Source organism: Falco rusticolus, chromosome 5 (assembly GCF_015220075.1).
Source record: "Falco rusticolus isolate bFalRus1 chromosome 5, bFalRus1.pri, whole genome shotgun sequence".
In the NCBI taxonomy this organism is placed as follows: Eukaryota; Metazoa; Chordata; class Aves; order Falconiformes; family Falconidae; genus Falco; species Falco rusticolus.
In genome coordinates, this window is record NC_051191.1 from 82,434,278 (window position 1) to 82,457,490 (window position 23,213).

Below are 23,213 nucleotides of genomic sequence, written 5' to 3' on the forward strand. Positions count from 1 at the left end.
CCCATTCCTTTGCAGTTTTTTATGCAGCTCCATTAAAACTCCTGCCCATTATGTTGTTCACTACCTGTCTTCAGCGCATGATGTTGTGGTACTCTCGTCATTTTGCAGAAGCTGAGGTGATTTTCTGCATTTCTGAAAGTTTGGCTAGTTATTAGTTTTCACGTCAAGAAGAGATCCCTTTTTATGCTGTGCTGCAGCCACAGCTGCCTTCTCATGACACACCATGGCAGCAGGGTCCTACCTCTACTGCTGACTTGCTGAGGAATCACCCATCAGTGGCTTCATCATGCAGTGAATTTCCAAGTCCAAAAGGATTACTAGTGAGAGCAATATATTACTACTGTAGCACCAAAAACATTGAGTTGTTATTTATATCTCATCGAGCATCACCAAAAAGCGCTAGCTTGAAAATTGAGTTTTTCTGTTACGGCTACTATCTTTCCTCATTACAGAATTAGCCCAAAAGTCATATTTGTGGAGGGGTTTCAGGAAATTTTAAAAATTCATACTTGAGATGAATCAAAACATTTTTTTGACCCCTGTCTATAACTAGAGGTCACTCTGGAATATTTTGATGTTTTTCAAACTCTAAATTCAAAACAAAATTGTTCAAATGTCCATTATGTTCTATTGAAGTGGCATATTAAGATGGAAAAATTATTACATAAACACTTTTTATTCATCGTCACCAGTAGGCCAGATTATAATTTCATTTGTACTGGCAAAATTCTCACTGTCTTCATTGTGCTTGCCAAAATGTTAGTCCTTTGACTGTTGTAAGACATACTGTTGAAGACAGAAAAAAAACAGAGCACATATTCCCCTTTCTTCAATGTTTTTGGCTTTGACCCAGGACATGGGAATAAAAATCAACTTTAGAAATTTAAATCCAACCTGCTTAAAATGTGGCATTTATAAGATACAGTTTCCAGAAAAGAAAAATTCAGACCCCGAGGACTGTCTTTAGTCAGTCCAATTCGAATAGTCCAATTCAGCCTGAGATAAACTCTGTGTACAAGAGAAAGTCTGACCCCCTTTCATTTCTTGTGAATTTTCATATCTAACAAGGACTGTCTTTCAGAAGAGCTTGTCCAATTCCAGTCCTGAATATCAGGGCCAGATTGTTCACATCAAGTTTACAGAGAAATTACAAAGGAAACCACAAATCACATTGGATTATGTTCAAACAAATATTCAGACAAACCCTGAATACACTTTCTATTCAGATAAAATGCTTGGCACCCTTTTGATAACAAAATGACTTTGGGCTGGAAGTCTATATAGTTTCAATGAGTTTATTTTAAAGGAGTTCTCTTTAACAAATAAGCATATATCCTAGGAGTGGTTTCTCTAAGTAGGACAGCCAGTTCCACCTAACCATAATTCTGCAATAATTCGTATTGCATCTGCCTGGAAGTTGCCTCCCATTAACAACTCATGCTGTATTTTACCGTTTCTTTGACAGACATATGCTACTGCATTGGCCTCGTATTGGTTTGTGGAAACTGTTGAGTTGAATCCCTTTGTTTCCAAGGGCTTGACTGCATCCTATCCATGCTGGCAGCTGGCTGGCACAAATGAACTTCACATAGGTAAACATAAAATAGCCTTAGTGTGGCACACTGCTGAATCTAATAAACTTTACTGAGAAACTGAATCATGTCCAGGCAAATTATAGGGGCAGAAGAACAAGGATGTATTTCATTTCACCCACTAGCATAAGTGCATCTTGGCAAGGAGTTTTGCATTATCCATATGACACAAGGCAAATAGTCAAATTCAGCCTGAGATAAAGTCTGTGTACAAGAGAAAGTCAGACCCACTTTCATTTGTTGTGAATTTCCATATCTAACCAACATGCCAAAGTTAGAAAGTTAGAGACCTTACACCGGTCTTTCATTAATGAGCAGAGAAAGGCACTTCAAAAGGAAGTTCATAAGGAACTCCGGTGGGCTGAGACACTCTTAGATGTAACTGCTTCTCTCTGGTGATACTAAAAGACAGCAAAGACAATTCCTCTCCTAACTGAGGAAACTCAGTGGGGGTGATGCCCCTAAGAATGCAAGTTTGTGTGAGTTGGTCATAACTCTTGCAATAACTACTACATTGTAAAATCCCATGTAAACAAACTCCTGAGATAACCGCTTTCAGGGCTGCATTATGAATGTAGCAATTTTCAAGGAAAAATCTCCTCTAGTCAATGCTTTGAGTGCTATGTCTTCTGTTCCCAGTCTTCCGTCCTTCCCCAGTCCTTAACTGTGTGTTGGATATTCCACCTTTGTCCTGTGCAGGTCCGCATTACGAGTCTGTATGAAACTGGATTGTCTGCTGTGATTTCAAGGCATCTTTTAGTGCCCCTGTTGATTACAGCTGATCCCTACAAAAGGAAAAGCAATATGAGAGAAGCTGAGGGCTTATAAACTTAGTGCTCAGTCAGGAAGAAATCTTCTTGGCCTCTATGGATGTGTCTGAGAAACACTAGTAGGTCAATGACCTGAAAGAAAAACCTTGCATTTTCCTCAGGCTAATGACACACGACAGCTTATGGAACTCTCCAAGGCATATAAAATATATTTCGGGGTTTAGTTTGTGTCTGTTTTTTGGAGTTTGGGGCATGAGGGGTGGATGCTTTTTGTGGGTTTGAGTTTTCTTGAAGTTCAAAAAATCATTTTAGTAAATTTTAATACCGTATCCTGTTTTGAAAGAAGAGAGCTAATAACAGGTAGGAGTATTCATGTCTTATCTCCAAGTCAATATTTCAGTACCAGCTATTGTGAATGAGGTGGGGTGTGTTTAAGTCAATTTATCATGCTGGAAATGAGGATTTTCCTAAAGGGTTGGGCTCCAGAACAAACAGAATCTTACTCAGCTGTTTCAGACAGCTAGTTGTTTCACTATGATAATGCTTGATGTGAATAAGGAACTGAAGGTTTACTTTTAAGGTGGGTCTAAACCTTCCAGAAACATACCTGCACCTTTTTCTAAGGTTTGTGGTTACAGACCAGACTAAAGATAAAGGAAAGCCTGTGTCAGCAGGATTTCTGGAGGCCATGCATGTTTATACTATTTGGTGCTTGTCACAGAAGCCCTTTTACTAGTTCAACTCCTCTATTCTCTGCCACTCTCTCACAAGGTTTGTCTCCTGCTTCGTTTTTCACTGAGAGAAGGATACAGTAAACAGGCCCATACGTTACATGTAAAAATAATTAGTTATTAATTACAGAAAGCTAATAAGGTTTGAACTGCTGTACAGAGAGGAGAGAAGCTGCACGGCTTCCTTTCCCACCTCTCCCTCCATCATTATCACTGCTGCCTGTTTAATCTGCCCCAGCAACATGGCAGTTATCTGTCTTAGACTATCCGACTAAGCTAGCATTACCATATTCTGTATTCAGAGGTGCTGAACAGAGAATAGGAAAGTATCACTTGAGATGTTAAGCATGTCAGCATCAGCTGGCATAAATTCTGCACAAATGGAGATGAGTGAACATGGCACAAAGCTCTAATCGCCAGCTGTGACCTGAGCTTTGAAAGGATGGACCTAACCTGATCTCCAACAAGGTTTTCCGTGCTCAGATGCTTTACCAAACAGTGAGCAGCATGAGGCATCAACCAGCTTTCTCCCTAAGAACAACAAGTCCCATGAGAAGGCTGGGGAGACAGGTAGTAGAGAGAGTTCACAATATATAGTCAGATCCTCAAAAGTAACAGAGGCACCTAGGCTTGCACATTCCCTGCCTGTGAGCTAAACCGTGGTAACTGAGTGTTTTCAGTCAGCCCAGGTGAAAATTAAAAGGCTTAAGCCTTTAAGTAAAAGGCTTAAACCAGCTGATTCCACCCAGACAGACAGTGAGAACTGGTTAAATTCTGGTAACTCAGCTTCAGTTGTGTGGCCATCCCCTCATTCTTAACATCACACATCCCTGAAGACTCAATCACCTTCACTATCACTCTTGCAGTGGCACCTGCAAGTCTTGAAATTGAGGCAACATTATTCAGAAGCACACTGCTTTGCAAGGGAAGTGTCTAAGGATTCATTATAATGGGAAAGCTTATTGAAACGTGGGGGTACAGAAATCTACCTACCTGCGTAAAATCCCAGTGCAAGTTCAGACTTTTATTCACAGCTGTGTCACATTGCTCTAAAACTGGCAGGTCCCCATTTCCAGGGTCTATTAGGCATCTATCAGCTGTATTCCGTCTGGCACGTAAACCTCCTACATACATTTCTCCAGTGCTGTGATAAAAGATGTGCTAAAAGAGAAGGTGACACCACTGTCAGTGAATTGAGATATCAGGGAAATATCATCGGCAGATGATGGCATACAGTTCCAAAACTGTTACAGAGAGATATCAGCATCCACTGACCTCTCAGTAATTAAACCAGGATGAATTTGACCCTATACAACATCTTTCTGCTTTCAAATGATAAAAAGCAAGATTGAATGATAACCCTTAGCTTCCCTCCTACTGGAAGAACAGGCAGTGAGGTGTGAGGAAGAGCTCCACCTCTCTCCCGTTCATCCCAGTGATCTTCTGTTAATCATCAAGATTAGTCAGTATCAACATGAGGTCTCACAATTTTTTGCAAGGCTAAACCAAAAGCCTTAGTTTAATGCACTTAGATCTCCATGGGAACCTGCTCATTGGGGAGTAGAATTTAATTAAATAAAGATTAATATTCCCGTTTAGATAGTACGGAGATAATAGTTTTGAAGTGCCTAATTCGTGGCCCTGTGGAGGCTTGAAAGGAACAGTTAGAAACAGTTCACATGTGAAGATCCCATCACTTTTCATTACCTGGGATGAGTATGCATGACAAGGATACATAATTGGCGTGTTTCCAGGGACGGGGCCTTGATCAATACAGATGTCTTCTTTCAATGTGTTTTTCATCTGCAGAATAAACCAGGAAATTTACCGTGAGGAACAGCAATCCTGTTTTCAGCTTCTCACCACTAATTTTAGAAACTGTCCTGAGAGCAAGGCTACTTTACTCTGAGCTCTGCATTAAATCATGAAGTGGAAGATACAATATAGGTTTAGAAAATAAATCTCTAGCTTACTTTTGTAGAAATGATTCATCACTGCAAAAGTCAAAAGCAAATCTAAGGTCCTTCGAAGACTCATCAACATCGTGCCACGTAGCAACCATGTCAGACATCACCACACAACTCCAAACAGGTGAGTACTACTGTCCAGCTCCAGAAAGGTACACAAGCTTAGGTCTAGAAAATGTCTACCTATATTAAGAAGCCACTGCAGCCTGATGATTTCTCTCTTTTGCAAATAGTGGCCTGACTTCCAATGTATTACATGCTATCTTGATTCTTGTCTGCATGCTTTCCAAATTATCCTGATAATCTCTACAGAAAAAAAATCCATGCTATTCCATTGAAAAATTCAGGCCCTTACAAGAAGATATCGATCCATTCTTGTTGGTCAATAGATGAGTTTTGCATGCAGTAAAGAAATGCGTGTTAAGCACAAACTACTGTTGTGCTCCTATCAATACACACACACACTAAACACAGTTTAGAAGTTCTAGGCTGACAATGAAATATGGAAAAGATTTTAGAAAACTTTACTCTCTAGAAAGACATGTAAAAGTCTTCTTTAATTTTCTAGGAAAATATATCATAATCAGCAAAACAGTGTTCACCATTCTGCGTAGCAGTAGAGCTAATGAATTGTTCCATATTTAAAAAAATAGACTCAATACTTACTGTTCCATAGCCAACAATGTTGGGAAGAAATACTAAATTAGGGTAAATGTTTTTTATGTACCAGTCAAAGCCTTTACAGTTCAGTTTTTTCCTTAGCTGTTTTCTGGAAGAAACATCTCCAAAGTCTATTCCAGGATTCTGCAAGAATACCATATTTAATTCCAGAACATTAAGGTGACCTGAGATTTCTCCGTATTACCTATTTGTAACCTTAAAAATATATTTTAAAGTTAATTTAAAAAAAACCCAACTGTATATTTTCTAAACTTCAGAATTTGAGAACATTTTGCCTAGAAGTGTCAATAAATTACTGAAAAACTAACATAACTTGGTAAATATAAAGAATATCAAAGTTAGATATGGCTGAGAAGTAATTTTCCTATTTCATACTGACAAAAAGAATCCAGCTCAAAGTGAAAAATAAGCCACAGCTTGTTACCAACCTTCGTTGGACCAATAGTCTGTTGGCTGTGACACACATCTCATATGGGAGCAATCAAGATTCAAACTATTCTTTCCAAGACTGTGTAACTTGTCATACAAAATGTAACGGCTCCAGCAGGAATGTTTGACAGAGGTCAGTCAAACAGGAACTTACACCCTGTCTTTAAGCAGTTCACTAAAAGCAGTCTGTGACCTGAAGAAGTTAGGTCAGGAATTTCAAATAGGCAAACCAGTTTTGGATGACTAGCATTTTCCAATGAAAAATTCCAAATATTTACTGTAAAAGTTAATTAATGGGGAAGTGTATTGTTCTGATTTTACACTACATCACTGTATATTTTAGTTTCTTTAATACCTATGCAAGAAAACACAAGAAGGTGGGAGGCTATTCTTCCTTTGTTAAAGAAAGATTCATAAATCCACTGAAATACAGGCTGGGAAAATTCATACTTTTTTTTTTTTTTTTTATTAACTGAAGTTACCAATACTCAAAAGACCTGGTCCTGACACTTCCAGTGTCTTCAATAGTTTGTGCAGGAGAAAAATTAAAACCATATTCAGAAGTACTGAAGTTAATCGAAAGGAGAAAAAACCCTGTCATTTAAAGAACTTAGATTACTGTTACTAAAAGAAAGTTCTTAATTCCCTGGTATTACCATTTTTCAGCCTTCCAAGGATGCTATAAGACTTTCCCCTTTTTCTTCCAGAAAAAAAAAAAAAAAAAAAAAAAAGCAGAACTTTGGGCTGCAGGGAGGACAGCTCACTTAATAAAAGTCGTAGAGTATGTGATGAAAAGTAATTGAATTCTCTGTTTAAAGTTCGATTTTGCTTATTGAAAAGGGACACCCAGATCACTAAGGACGTGTTTTTTCATGCAAATTTAAGAATATTCTAGATAAAATACTCCCTACTTTCCCTAAAAAAGTTAAAATACATGTTAAACAATTTAATTTTATATTCCTTAAGCTAGGCATCAGCTCTTGGTCTAAGCTGAAGAGGAACATATCTATGATCATGGCTCTTGGGTGCCATATATATAAATAACTATTAATATATCAATATTAATATTTTTTTTCACAATGAGTTTTATAACCACACTGTGCCTTTTTTGCGTGTGACCATATGCTCTTATTCTAGACTCTGGATTCCAATTTGAAACAACAGAGAAACCCTGTCACCTCAATTGGAAGATTCCATGCAAAGTAGACCATGTACTTGTAGTCATCCATCCACACTTCAGCGACACGCAAGGCATTGCGCTTCATTGCGACGTTCAGATTCAGCAAGTAAGGCTTGTGAGCTCTTTCCACATGACCGACTCTTGAACAGGGCAGTACCTCTACTCTACCTCCACACTGCCAGGCCTAGGTCAAGAAAACACTTTGTAGTAAAGCCTATTTATTCAAATTATTTGTACTTTCTGTTGCAGTGCTCCCATTTCTGTTCCCCCCACACCTTCACCAGATGAACCGGCATGCCCTCAACGTTCAAAGCTTTATTTCCTGGCCTGAGTGAATGAATATAATTTTTCAATACCTTTCATTTTTACTGTGTGTAGCCCTATAACATAGGTCCAGGAAACTAAAGGCATGTTCTTTCTTCTTTTTTTTTTACCATTAACAAAACTGCTCACCAGTTTCCTATGCCAAGGCACTCAGATCAGTTACATAGATGCACCAAGACAAACTGGTACATACCTCCAACCAATCTCACTAGGAGATAGACTACTAGATAATGTGGTGGTTATGGGCCTAAATCCTTAAGAAGCAGTGACATTGCCCAGGACACAGCAAGAGCAAAACTGGTCCTGCAAAATCTTACACATTAGGGAAAACTCAAGAGAAAGAAAAAATCCAGCGGATTCCTGGAAAATGTCTACATGGAATTCAGAAAGATACCTAAGTAGCCCACAACCAATGCTTCAAAAGTACAGAAGGTCCAGAACAAACACACCCAACTTGACTGTACATGAACCAGTGTAAGCGTGGAAGCTCTACAAAAGGCAAGCAGGCTACGCAGAACTGAATTCAAGCTGGCAAGTCCACAGGGCACTGCACAACGTAGATTTATTGTCCTAGTTTAGGGATCACCACACAGTGCTCCATTATGTCTTTCACATGCTCACATTAAATTTTCCAGGACTGGCAGCTGGCTAAATAAAAAGATGAGAGGATGCTTGCTTGCTAACCAAGCATGTTTGACACAAGGAACTCTCAAGATGGATAAAAACAGATTTTTAATACTATTTTTACAATCAATTTTCAGAGCAGTTTTGTGTTTTAACTGAACCGATTCTCCATTATTTTCACCTCCAGCATTTATGTAAATAAGAATAGAATAGACATACATTGCCACCACTGTGAACAGTGCAGAGCAATAAGGAATAAAATTTAAATGTTTTTTCAAGCAACAGAACTGAAATATTAATTCACAACCTGCCTCACAAGACATGAGGTGATGATGTGACATTTCTGTCTCATAAACTGAATCTGAAGACGGGGTCTTTGGCCATGTCTACCGTGAGTAAGTAATGGAGAAATGTCTCAACATCTCCAGTATAGTATCACCCAAGTTAGTACATCCGCGTGACTCGGTGTGGTGCCTCACAAGCAGCGGCTTTGTTTAACATAGCATTTAGCATGTTTGGAGGACAGTTGTTATATTTCCTCTTGATTGTCTTTTCTACAAATCAAACCCCCTTGTTTAGGCCTATTTTTACTATAATGTCACATATTGCCAGAACTCTATTTGTTGTCTTTCCTTTCCTTCAGATTATTCAATCACTTCATATATTTCCTGATGTATGGTCCCAGAACTCAAAACGCAACTCCAGAAGAGAACTTGGTGGTAGAAGAGAAGGATCATCAATGCCATCATTTCCCATCCAGCTGCATGGCCATGTTGACTCGTACAAAGTTTGTTACTCCCAGTTCTTTCCCAGCTGGATGTGTCCCCCAGCCTACACCTCCATAGCTGTTTATTCCTCATGTTTCTCCTAAATACCGTTGGTTTTCTTTTTTGCATGAAGCATGCTACCCTGTTACAGAAAAAAACCCTAGACTTATTTGACATTTGTTCAGAAAAAATTACATTGTCTGTGTTATCTTTTATGTGCTTAGTACTAGATATCAGAACCAAAAATAAAAAGTTGTGTGAGATGAGAAATGCCCATACTGGACCAACAATATATCTAGCCCAGTATTCTGTATCCCACTGTGACTGCAAACTTATTCCTGGGGAGGGTTAAGAACAAGCCAAGTACGTATGTTATCTCTAACAACCCCCAATTATTTTGAGGTCAGAGGATTTTCTGCATATTCTTGTGATTCACTTTTTTTTTAACTCTGAGTAGGTTTTTCTTCCATAACTGTTCAGTCTCCCCAAAAATGACTGCAAGCTTTTAAGACCCACAATACATTTGGAAGGAGCTCTGCTCCTGGCCTGTTGGGCTGGTCTGCTGTTGGAAGAATGAAGTAACTCCTGCTCATGTTTGTTTTGAAACTAGTTCTTGACTTCTTTCAAAGCCCCTCTTTTTCATATTTACAGAGAAAAATCAAACCCTTTTCTCCTAGACATTTAAGTCCTCCTAACATGTTTATATTTCTCACATCTCTATAAAGAAGAAAAAGTATGGTAGGACAACAATTTTATTTTTTTTTACATTTTTTTTCTTCTCAGGTCTTCCAGAATATCTCCAACAACCATTACTTTTAAAAAAATAGTTATCAATAGAATTTTTAGTGCTCCCAAATGTTCCTTAATGACTAAAGACACTCCAGATAAAACTATTCTAGAAGAAAAACAAAAAGGGGGAAAAAAAGCCTCCATTCTTGATTTGAAGACATCCAAAACTGAAGAACACATACTTTTTAGGGCAGAAAGACCTCTTTCTGCTTTTGGTTTGTTTGGGTTTTTTCCCCCCAACACATAACTTCATTTAGCTTGAGCTTATGTTTTTTCATCCGCTGAGCCAAGATGCGTATAGCTTAAATTTCTGCAGAGAACCACATCTTGCAAGATTCCGTATTTCCTCACTGAATTAGGTTTTTGTGTCAGAAGTCAAGATCCTTAAGAAGTATCAACAAAAGCCTGCTGATGAGCTTTAAACACTTCTGGAAATCTATCGCTCCTCTTTGGTACCCAAAATAAACCCGAGTTGTTCTAAAATATTAACCCATGCTTTGGACAATAAGCAGCAGCCTGAGTGCTTTCAAAAAAAATCACATACTAATTTTCACTGTCTTTCAGAAAAAAATGAAAAAATAGGCTTACCCTCAGGCCAAGTTCCACATTTTCTCCTCCATATATGTACATTCCACTGTCCAGTACACCAATCTCACCCAGAAATTTCCTATCTGCAGCAAGAATCCCCATTATAGATGGGCTTCTGGAGAACCAAACAAGTAAAATTATAAAGAAGCAACAATGATTGAAATAAAGTCAATTAGCCATCAATCACATCTTGAACTTCCAGAAGGATTCCAATTGTATCCAAGAAAAACAGATTTAATTCAGGACATGTGGAACAACATTAAAGACTCAAGACGACAGCAAATAAACTTGATCAATGGCCAAAAGAGCATTATTTGGTGCTTTTTAAATAATTAGATCTATTTTGACAGACGATGTAATGACAATTTTCACATGTTTAAAACAAGAAGAAAGAAATCAGATTAAACTGTAGCAAGGAAGAATTAAGTTGGACATTATGAAATCTTACCTAACATTACGGAAACTTAAACACTAAAGCCCTTTGCCAATGGAAATTTTGGAATCACTGTCAACTGAGGTTTTGAAAAAGATGAGATGACTGTCTGTCAGGACCAGTTCCATTGTAGATTAATCCATCCTAGGGGCGGGGGAAAGGGGACTGAAAAGGAATTTGGTGCTTTTCTGATGTACCCATTCTCTGACCAAACCCACTTCTATTTTCCCTGGTCTGAGAATTGTGGACACCCCACCATGAAACATTCTTTAACCTGCATTTGGCTTGTTTTCATTCCATTCTCCTGCCCAAACGATTAACACACACTATATAATGCTTTAAACACATACAGGTGCCAATCTCACCCATAGTTCTTTATCTAGGGGTCTGTGCAGCCTTATCTCCAACACTTGTCTACCACGTGTAGTGGTATACAAATGAAGAAAACTGCCATCTCATCTGACAAGCACAGGACATTATTTTCAAATGTTTTCACAGCACTTTTCATCCTCAGGATCTACACAGTAAATTTTAAAGCCCTTTATATAAATAAGGATGGTGGGTTAACCTTGGCTGGCTGCCACCAGGTGCCCAGGAAGCCACTCTCTCGTTCCCTCTTCTCAGCAAGAAAGGGGAAAATAAGATGAAAAACCTCATCAATTAAGATAAGGATCAGGAGGTTGGTGAGCAGTTACCATCACGAGCCAAGTAGACTCAGTTAGGGGAATACTACTTTATTGCCAATTAAAACTGAAGGACGGTAGCGAGAGAGACAAAACCAAATTTAAACCACCTTCCCTCCATTCCCCCTTCTTTCCAGGTTAGACTTCATTCCTGACTCTTCTACCTCCTCCCCCTGCCCTAAGCAGGGCATGGGGATGGAAAATGGGGGTTCTAGTCAGTTCATAACACTTCATCTCTGCCACTCTTTCCTCCTCACACTTCTTCCTGCTTTAGTGTGGGGTCCTGCTATGGGATGCAGTTCTTCAAGAACTGCTCCAGAACGGGTCCTTTTCCACTGGGTACCGTTACTCAGGAGAAGACTGTTCCAGCATGGGTCCCACACAGGCTGCAGTTCTCACCAGAAAACCTGCTCCTGTCTGAGCTTTTCTCCACAGGCTGCAGCTCCTGCCCAGAGCCTGCTCCAACATGGGCTTTCCACAGATTGCATCTTCCTTCAGGGCATATCCAACTGCTCTGATGCGGGGTCCTCTGTGGGCTGCAGTGTGGATATCCACACCACTCTGGGGTCCTCCATTGGCTGTCATGTCAATATCTGCTCTGGCATGGTCCTCCACAGGCTGCCATGTGGATATCTGGCTGGCATGGTCCTCCACATGCTGCAGGGGGGCAATATGCTTCATCATGGTCTTCTCCACAGGCTGCAGGGAAATCTCTGCTCCATCACCTGGACCACCTTCTCCACCTCCTTCTTCAGGGCCGTTTCTCTCATATTTCTTCCTCATTCCTCTCACCCACAGCTACTGCGCAGCATTTTTTACCCTATTTCAAATATGTTGTTGCAGAAGCAACACCAGCGTTGCTGGTTGGCTCAGCTTTGGCCAGCACCGTGTACATTTAGGAGCCAGCTGGAACAGGCTGCATTCAACATGCGGGCAACCCCTCAGGTCTTCTTACAGAAGCCACTCCTGCAGCCTCCCCCACTACCAAAACCCTGCCACATAAACCCAATAAAATAAGATAGGACTAGAAAAGAATGATTACTATATCACATCTCTTTTAAGGGTTTCTTTTTCATATTGGTTGATGGCTAAGGGATAGTCAACAACATCTGGCATCCTTGTAGAACAAGGAAACAAATAAGTCTATATATTCAGCACAAGATAGCTGCTGGTATCATAGTACCAGCAACCATCTTGTGTTGAATACATCAACTAATCTGAGCAACTAAGGAAGGTCTCAGGAACAGAAGCAGATATATTGGATCCTAAGCCTAGCAGTAAGGGGTCGCTTTAGGTATAATGCCTGTGTGCATTGTGTTCATGTCTTTTTCTCGCTTTTGTGAGATACAAAGTGATAAGGGTTGAAAAAGGCTGCCCAAGATCACTGTAATCATATGTCACCGCAGCATCTCCAAAGAAAGAACTGTACAACTTGAATCTGTTTGAGTCCTCACAGCTCAGGCATGCAACTGTCCAGCAAAGTTGTGAGATTCACTCCATATTGTTGGACAAGCATGGAGAAGGGCCACAATTCATCTTGTACAGTCAATAAATATTGCTACCACACTACTAGCTAAGGAACATAAGACAGAAAAATCAATGACTTGGGGATTGCCTGAAAATCCAACAGCAGGATCAGCACGGGGCAGATTCTGGAATACAACCTTGCAACTGCTGTACTGAGATTTTCAGAGCTGTTAAAGAACTCACACTTCCAAAACAACTATCTAGATATAGTGTGCTTTGAAGGTATCTATCCCACCACCTATGAAACATCTTCTTCCCTCTGCTAGCTCTATGTTGGATATCACGTATCTTGGCTCACTCTCAGACACTATTCATACTTACTGGATTGGAGCCGTTTCATCTTTCAGAGCATACCACTCAGCTGGTAAATCTTCATAGAGGCACCAGAGTGCCCAGTCAAATCCATCGGCAGCCACTCCATACTGAAGGAGCTCAAAGTCAGCAAAACGAATATTGTCAAATACCGGTGATACTATCACAGTACGATCTTCTTTCAGTCGAGACAGAATAGGTTCAGCCCTACCAAAGTTAACAAACAGAGTCTATTTGGCTTGAAAAAGTGGGAATTTAATGAACAGCACTAAACTTTACCACCTGCTTCTAAAACTGGATTAGCTACTTTAAGCCATTGACTTTGGCCCCTACAAAAAGCTCTATGCCAGCTTTGGAGTGATAGTAACCCAAATTGCTAATGCCATGGCACAATTCTCCCTTCCATTAGGCTGCTTCTGCATTTTGACTGTCACTAATCAAAACAACCTTAAGTTCCACGCTTAACTTGCTGGGTTAATTGTTACCTGGGTCTGTTTCCTAAGTGCTCCACAGTCTTCACTATCTGCATGAATAGACAAGAAGGGAAAAGGAAGGAGATCCTGAGGCATGCCGTAAACCATGAGGTTTATCATTCACCATCTTTCCCCTGTGCCTTGATGACACAGCTGCTCTATGAGGGAAGGGGTGTGACTCATCAATGAACCCCTACGATAGAGGAAGGCTCAGGGAAGACAGGCAAGGATGATGTGCTCATGAAGCTGGAGAAGAACTAGGGAATGACCACAGCTATTGTAAAAGAAGCTGAAATTATCCCAACACCAATGGGACCAAAGAGTGGCCTTTGTTGCAGAAAAATGGCAGTATCGATTGAGTGGGTCCACTGGTTATCTGCATGGCCTTCCTAAAATGATTAATAGAAAGTATTACCTTTCTGAGCCAGCCAGACCAACACAGGGGAAGTGTGTATGTGGCTCAGCCCAGCTTAGAGGGTAAAAACTGAATACTCAGAAAAATTAACTTTGAAGAGAACACTTGAGTTGGCTTTAACCCATGTATTCTTTCCCGGCAACTTTCCCAGTATTTGGACAGTGAGCATAGAGAAAGTGGTAATGTGAATCCTGTTGTATTACGATTCAACTGTATATGCAACCTCTATATTGTGCTTGTGTTGTGATTTCAGTAGATTGGTGTATCACTCTTCTAAACCAAAATCCCATGTATCTTCAAATAAGTAAATTTAGTATTAAAACATTAAACCCTCCTCATGTGAAACATCCAAAGGAACCTGGTCAGAGGGTATTGGAATCTGTCAGAGAGAGTCTTTTTGCTGGACCCCAACTGCCGTTATGCCTAAAAAACCTGACCTTATCTTTCCCCAGTTTCCCCCCCCCAGTCTTCATAGTCTTACCATGCCGTGTTCACTTCAATATGGGCATCCAAAATTGCAACAACATCTGCAGTTGATGCCTCCCAGCCAGAAATCCGGGCTTGTGTTAGACCTTTTGTTTCCTGATGTCTGATGATCTTCAGCAGTCCAGGATGCTTTGCATTGTAGTTTTTGATGTGTGTTTCCAAAGTTCCTTTCAGATCATCTAAAACCAGCCCCCATATTTTAATGATCAAAAAAAATATTTTAATCAATATTAAGAAATGGAAAAGATTATGTAGGTGATGGCTTCCTAGCTTGTCCCAGTTCCAGACTGAAAACCGGTTTGTTCTTTGCAATAGAACGGGTAGAGTTATGCAGGTAATCATGAATTCAAGAGGCTTATTTTTAAAACCAGCTTTCATTCCAGGAGTTCAATTAAGTACCTAAATTTCATTTACATATAGTGCTATTGTATGGCTTCTAAACTGTACACAAATATGTCAATATGTAGAAACTTCAGACATTTTGTGCCATAACAGCAACCAATTAGCTGTCTTAATGCAGTAATTTCTGAGTGTATTTTCTACCGCGTGGAAAGGAAAAGAGAAAATGTGAAATGCTCTCATAAGAGCTGTAGGCATGCCAACTCCCTCAACAAAGGAAAAACTAGTGTCAAGGAGAAGGAATAGAAAGTTGGGACCTCTTAGCCTCGTTTGGGAAATTCATTTAAACTCTTGCTCCACCCAAATGGACATGTTTTTCTAGCAACCTCAAAGCCTTAGCAAAATGAGAAATCGAACATCTCATCAGGCAATGCAAAAAACCAAGGGCACCCTTAAGATCAGGGGCATGACTGTTTCTTACAGATGATTTTACAGTGCTTTGCTCAGCTCAATTTTAAGAGCAATAATGCACCCACTGCTTCCCCTGGGAGTATTTTCCACAACCCAAGACACCACTCTTCAATGAGTTATTTCAGATACCTACAGAGATAGTTTTCATAGCACACCCTTACTTCGGTACTGTGCATAATGAGCCAGTAATGATACTCTCCCACTTCAAATTTTAACTTTTTCACATATTTGAAAAACATAACCCTGTTCCTTATTAGAAGACATTTTTCAGACGATTCAAGTGTTTGGTTTTTTTCTGTACTCAATTTACTTCTTAATTTTGAGCTGTCTACTCTGTGGTCACCCAAAAGGCCACCAACATTCATTAAACGCAATAATGGCATAAATTAGCAAGACTCCTGCCTTGTCTGGGTCACTTACCATTTGAACTGTAATCATCTACCAAGATGATTTCTTTCAATAAATGAGAAGGTGTTCGGTTAATGATACTAGTAATTGCACGTAAGATAACTGACAATGCTTCATTCATGAATATAAGCACAACGCTGAGTGTTGGAAGGTCTTTTGGATATGTTTTCATTTTACAGCTGTAATAGAACAGAAACAACTTTAGCACAGTTTCTAAAGAAAGTCAGAGAGCAAGGCAGCTGCAAGAAGGCAGAATGGGGATGCTGGACTTAAAACATATAGTGAAAATCAGCATAAGAGTGGAAGAAAAGGAATTCCCAAATCCAAGTTTCATTATTCATTTGAGTTGCATTATGTATGTATATAAACCATTGGGGCATAGTTAAAATTTCTGTTTAAACAAGAAGAACAATTACTGTTTCTCAATCCAAAACAGTTATAAAATATTGAAACTAAAGAATACAGTTAACTCAGCCAGTGATGAGGCTGTGGATATATGTGGATCTTACGAGGCAGTGGATATATGAGTGAATTTTAGCTTTTTGCGTTTACAGGAGATGACATTGAACAAACTTGACATCAGGCAAAAGCAAATTAGATAATAATCCCTTTGTATATGCAATGAAGAAGAACAAAGTAGGTCTAGCTATACTTAGAAACCGATATGTGAGAAGGATTCCCTTGGACAAGGGATGTCTTTAGAAATTCTTAAGTGTTTAAGAAATCCTTCTTACAGAGTAAACCAGACCTGTGGAACTCCATGCTACCCCAGAATAAATTGTTCCCAGTACTGTAAGAAGCTTGTTTTGTGCTGTTTGAACACTTCTGGAACTCTTGCTTACAGTCAAAAGATTATTTTTTTTTTAACTCTCTATTTGGGATACTTGTCAGCTCTGCTAATTAATATCTTGGCAACTGGGCAGATGTTGAGGACTGGGTCTTCTATATAGTGCTAAGCACTAACTCTCTCTAGAGCAGAAAACAGAGCATAGCTGGATTCTCAGGCATGATCATTCTCTCCCCTTAGAAAAGCATGAAAGCAATACTCAGATCGCAGGAGTTGTGTAGCTACATAATGCAGCTCTCCACAAGACAGGCTCATGCTCCAGGTAGACCTCTACAGCGGCAGCTGTGCACAAATGGAATGCATTTTTATTGGAATTTCTCCATTAGCTTCATTAGCCATTAGCACAAGAGCCTGAGTGTATATCTGCAAAAAGTGGTCCGTGCAAATATATCTTTATGATGTATTTGTATTTCTTTATGATGCCAAGCAGAAGGGTGCCAGGCACCACACCCATTCTTTGGGACCATGCAGACTCATCACGCACTTCCTCCAGCCACCTCTGTGGTGGCTGCTCCAGATAGTTCTCCAAAACTATCCCCCAGCAGAGGGGGGGATCGTTCAGCTTGGGGCTGCCTCAGGAAGACTGTCTCACCACTGCACAAGGTCCACCTCCCTTGACCTTCTCCTTCTCTGCCACACTGCCCCTCAGACACCCACAGTCAAGGGCAAATTATTGCTCCCTTGGAACCAGCGATGGTTCCAGCTGGAACCAGCTCCACCCAAGTGGACCACCACCAATTAGGACCCAGGTGCAAAACCTGCTCTTTACATCTTCCAGAGGGCTGCCAGTAAGACAACTCCCCTTTCCCCAAGTGTGACATTGTCAACTCACGCCCAGTTTGCAATCGTCTCTGACCTCCACATCCTTTTCTGAAATGCGCCATCAAATTTAGTACGAGTGATCATAAGTACAAAGGTGTAGGCTTGCAGTATATCTGTGACGTTCTTCCATGTTTATACCAGTTCGTTCCTGTAAAGCTTACTCATCTTTTGCAAGAGATCATATACCTCATCATACTATATAGTCAAAAAAAGCACTTGCTTTTTTAACAGATACTTGTTCCTAATGAGGTTTTTTAATGGTTACTTATATCAGCTCCCATAGTACCACCAGTCTGCTTAAAAAATACTATTTATTGGCTTCAAGAACCAGCTAAATTCTGGAAAAATCCCTTAAGCTTCCTCTTATGAAGTGGACTGCTTACCTACATCTAAATCCTTTAGTTGTTTGCCCCACTATATTTTCCATGTAGTTAATCCTCAGACTCTTTGATAACTTCAGAGGGAAACAGAGCAAATAAGGCTGTAAGGAAGCTCACAAGGTCACCAGTCCATGGAGGTTGCGCCTATAATACTAAAGATAAAGCACCAGGGATTCAGCTCAGGTGCTGAATCTTGCCTCACCCTTCACGGGACTCGTTGGCCCATAATTAGTTCCAGCCAACTCTCCTGTTTTATATCTAATCATCTTTTACTAAGCAGTATAGGTATCCCCCACTTACGATCTGCAGCATAGCTAAGCAAACCAGGCATTTTGTAAACCTCTGTACTTTTTAACAATATAGGCATTTACTTATTCATTGATTGCATTTCCAGGGTTTTCCAAAGGGGTGCGTGTGTGTTTAAAACCACTTTGGATATCTCAGCATATAAGAGGCTTACATAAGACGATGTAAAAATAAGAGAAAGCATGCTTCAGATGTCCTCCCTTGGGGCTTCAACAGAATGCAAACAGACCAGAAGGTATCATATCTTCTGAATATTATGGTTTGTTTTCCTGCTTTTTACTGACAGTTAGAAGTCCTGTATCACTTATAATGTTAAGTTTATATTCTTTTTCTTAAGTGACTTTTCTGCACTGTGACTTCTTTTCACAGTCTTTGGAGTATTGCAAGTCTGAAAAAGATCTGGAAGAGAATTACAGAAAAAAAAACCACCCAACTAAACAAACAGCACAAATTGATATCTATTAATAGATCATTTTAACTCAGCCCAAAGCAATGTGGATCCCTTTCCTTTTTATTTCATGTCTCCTTGTGAATATAGAGGGCTTATACTGCACCTGGGAGATCTGGTGTCTCTGATAGGTCGATCCAGAGGTAGATGGTCACTGAGATAAACATTATATCCATAACTTAAGAAGAGATTCTGTGCAACAGTTTGCTCCTCTTCCCTTAAATCTGCACCCCACTGTTTGAACAAAGGTGAGTCTGGGTACAGTAAACGGTGTACAATCTTGTTTTTCTCCTTTGCATTATCAGCTTTGAGAACTTCAGCTTTGTGTGACTTGGAGTTCACTTGCAGTTTCAGATGATGTTCTATTTGGTTTATATTTTCATGGAATGCTTCCACTGATTTTGCTGATTGAAAATAGAAGAGTGTTGATTATAGCAGCAATTGAGAACACTCTCCTTCATTTTAACTGAGCCAAATTCTACTTATGACACTGCAGGTCAAGAGACCCATGAAGTTACAGCTATATTGATACTCACATAAGAGTAGCATCAGACCCTCCCTCCTACAAAAGAAGAGTTTTTAAACATCATTTCACAATACCCTGCATCAGATTCTCCTCTTAATTGCGCAAGTGCAGAACAAGGGACACTACACTGGCGTCAATGGAGAAATCTGGGAGTAGAGGCAACACACAAATTGTTAACTCAGGCCCAAATCATCTTTATGATGTTATGCTTGTGTTACATTAATGTATTAATGATCCATAATGGGGTTCTCATCCATGTCAGGTTGTTGATACCATATTTATCTTGAAGGTAAACACAGTAAATGAGCTCTTTGCCATCTCCTTTGATAAGCTTACAGGAATCTTTTGATTTCTTCTCAGAAAGATTTGAACAGTGTGAACCCTAATCTCTCACAATATTGTGTCAGATAGCCTTTGTGAGATTGTTTAGGACATGTTGCTCTTATCATACAATAAATGAGTCCTTCGTAGCACCTTCTGAAAAGCTTGTTTTCAGTTTTGACTTCTGCTCTGCCAGAAAGCTTTGAACAGGGTGAATCCTAATTTCTCAAGCTCTTGTTAAGTTCACAGTATTGGACTGTGCCATATAAAAAAGGCACAGAAAACCTGTGTGAGTTAAAGCTTTCTACAATTAAATTACTGTGTTGGTGAATGAGGGGTGAGGACTGGATATTGTTTAAACTCAAGGAGGACTTCTGACACTGCCTCACAACATCCTCACGCACAAGATGAGGGAGTACACGACTTGCAAGTAGATAGCAAGCAGATAGCAAGGGGAACTGAACTTCCAAAATCAAAAGGTTGTGACCAGTGGCACAAAGTCAAGACAGAGACCAGTCACTAGTGGTGTACCCCAGGAGTCAATACTGGTTTCATTACTATTTTAATATGGTCATGATGACCTCTAAAATGGGGCAAAGTGCACCCACATTTAGTCTGTGTATGATACCAAACTGCAAGGAATGGCTGACACACCAGAAAGTCCTGCTGCCATTCAGAGGGATCTGAGGAGGCTGGAGAAAATAGGCCAACAGGAACCTCATGAAGTTCAAAATGGGCAGGACCCCATGGACCAGCACCAGATGAAAAGCAGCTTTGCTGAAAAGGACCTGGGGGTCCTGGTGGGTGGACACCAAGCTGAACATGAGCCAACAGTACCCTGGGCTGCATTAAGAGCATTTCCAGCAGGTCAAGGAAGGTGATCCTTCCCCTCTGCTCAGCACTGGTGAGGCCACACCTGGAGTACTGTGTCCACTTCTGGGCTCCCCAGTACAAGAGAGACATGGACGTACTAGAGCAAATCCTACAAAGAGCCACTAAGATGACCATGAGGCTAGAGCATCTATTTTACAAGGAGAAACTGAAAGAACCTGAGAAGACCTAGGAGGGATGTGTGTGTACTATTGATGCATATAAATATCTTACAAGGAGGGCTACCAAAGACAGAAGAATCTCTTCCTGGTGTCCAGTGAAAGGACAAGAGGCAGTGGGCACAAACTGAAATACAGGGAATTCCGTTTAAACATAAGATTTTTTTAATTTTCTTTTTTAACTGCTGGAGTGACAAAAAACTGGAACAGGTAAACCAGATAGGTTGTTAACTCTCCATCCCTAGAGATATTCAGACCTCAACCGGATGATGTCCTGGACAACCTGCTCTAGCTAATCATGCTTCAAGCAGGGGAATTAGTAAGACGGACCATCTACAGAGGTACCTTCCAACCTCAACTATTATGTGATTCTGTGACTAAGTATTGAAGTGAAGACTTCAGCTTTCTTTCAAATGGCTCTACAATAACTTTAAAAAGTGTCTCACTATTGATGTCCGTGAGAGCAGCTGCCACTGAAGACGTTGTCAGCAATAACAGTGACATTATGGGATATTGGTGCTTGGGATATGGGATATTAAACTTGACCAAGCTGCATAGGGAAGATTGATCACCACATTCAAGGGTGCCCTAAGTGCCATTTCAAACACCTAGTTTCAGGCTTCTTCCGTTCTACATAGCAGCTGTAATGTGAGATGTGGACAACGTGACGGTCAAATCAATGTCAGCCAGCAGAGTTCTGGCTGCTGTAGCCCTCCTACGACTGCTGTGAGGTGATGAGGTTCAAACAACATGAAAAAGAGAGAAATGAAGGGGTACAAAGGAAACAGAGAAGTGGATTCTTCAGCCCTTATTCAGATGGCTCTGTTGTGCCCACTTCCCAACAATCCAATCTACAACAGATACCTGAAAACAAGGTAAAAATCCACAAACCTCCCTGTGAGAAAGGAAAAGCTCTTTCTAAATTAATATGGCTCATATACAAGTACATCTGCTGGGATGCTGTTGGTCTTTCACTGTCAAGGGATGAGAGAAACAGCCCTGCTAACAGATTTCAGCTAATACTGCTTAGGAACACACTCCAGTTGAGCAGGTGGTGCAGAGTTCATTGTCTTTTCCCCACAGCAACTCTGTTGTGTTTGTGATCAAGGCACACAGAGGAAAAAGACAGAGTGAGATACAGTTCCCCTTGTTGCTCACCCACACAGCAGCGGCTGAGGAAATGGGACATTTCCCGTTCCTCTCAAAAATAGCTTTTCATGTCAAACAAAATAATGATATGGCAAACAAAATAATAATAGCTGCCTGATATTAGTACACTGGTACAATCACCTTAAAATTGCTTAACGCTTCTAGAAGTTCAGGGTCAGAAGCTGTCCAGGCTTGTTTTGCATGTTATGCAAAACACCCACCATGATGACTGTGAAAGGCATTATTGTTTTATGTGTAAGTAGAGAAACTATTAAATCTTTTTTGAGATTACAAGAAAAAAGGGGGGGGGGAAGTCCAACAAAAAAACCCTACTCACAGGTGTTCAGGGAAACTCAAACAAACATTATCACTGCTATCTATTTATTCTATCCTTCAGGATATCTAGATATCTAACCCTCAAAAAGTTAAGCAGCATGGCATTTTACTTACAGAGGTTATGAACGCTCCAGTCCAAATGGTCCAGTCTCTGAAGGATGTTTTTTTCTTGATTCAGAAATCGAGGATTAACTTCCAAAGAATTAAGTGTTGCCTTTCTTTGATTTTGCAGTAAGTGCACAAGATAACACACAAAACCTGTGTTCACGATTAGCAGCGCAAATTTACGTAGTCTGTTCCAGGGTGCCATCATAAGCTTGAAGAAACCCAGCGTTCTGCTGCTGGTTGCAGTTTGCCTGTGGTTCTGGGTCCGCACTGAGTCGTTTTTCCAAATGCACTGTTTTGCCTCTACTTGACTAAGAGGCAAGACTGCTCAGATGACGCAACAGAGTCCAACGAGTCATAGAAGCGATGATGATAAGGTACGGCTTGCAGGTGTTTTCACTGGCATGCTTACTTGTGTCTGTACAAGTTATCAGTGTCAGGGAAAACACACAACTGTCACTGGCTTGTGCAGTGAGTCACATGAAGTGAGTAAGCACCTGGGGTGATGCTGTAGGAAGTGTGAGGCTGTTGGGCAGATGTCAGAAAGCCTGTCATGCAACACAGCACATGAATACAGTTGAAATAAACAGCAAGCCAGTTCTGTGTTTCCTGGGCATTAGCAGCTGGGGAACTGTGAATCTAATAAAAAAATGTGAAAATACGTTAAAATAGATTTGACATCAGTTTTTGAGCTGGCTGAAAGCAATTAGGGGCACTTTGTGGTCCTCTCCCACACAGGCTACTCCTGCAGCTCACCTCTACCAAAACTCTGCCTGTTATGCCTAGTACACTTGTGTAAATTTGAGTAGTGCTCACAACAATAACTAGCACATGGAGCTTCCCTTTCCATAAAAACATCCAGCTTCTACACACTTCCCAGCATTTCTGTCCCAGTGTGGGTCTTCTGCTGGCCATAGTCCCTCAGGGCTGTCCCT

General features: G+C 40.3%; 1 protein-coding gene across 1 annotated transcript; it reads right to left on the reverse strand.

Moving 5' to 3' along the window:
- Positions 1–1,253: 1,253 nt before the first annotated feature.
- On the reverse strand, positions 1,254–22,911 carry GALNT8 (polypeptide N-acetylgalactosaminyltransferase 8). Its single transcript, XM_037387401.1, has 11 exons — positions 22,288–22,911; positions 18,899–19,196; positions 16,002–16,168; positions 14,767–14,950; positions 13,407–13,604; positions 10,443–10,557; positions 7,349–7,534; positions 5,727–5,864; positions 4,801–4,896; positions 4,087–4,254; positions 1,254–2,377 (listed from the first exon to the last, which is right to left on the reverse strand). Exons 1-11 carry the CDS (start codon positions 22,484–22,486, stop codon positions 2,213–2,215), a joined length of 1,914 nt encoding a protein of 637 aa, XP_037243298.1. The 5' UTR covers positions 22,487–22,911; the 3' UTR covers positions 1,254–2,212.
- Between the last annotated feature and the right edge of the window lie 302 nt (positions 22,912–23,213).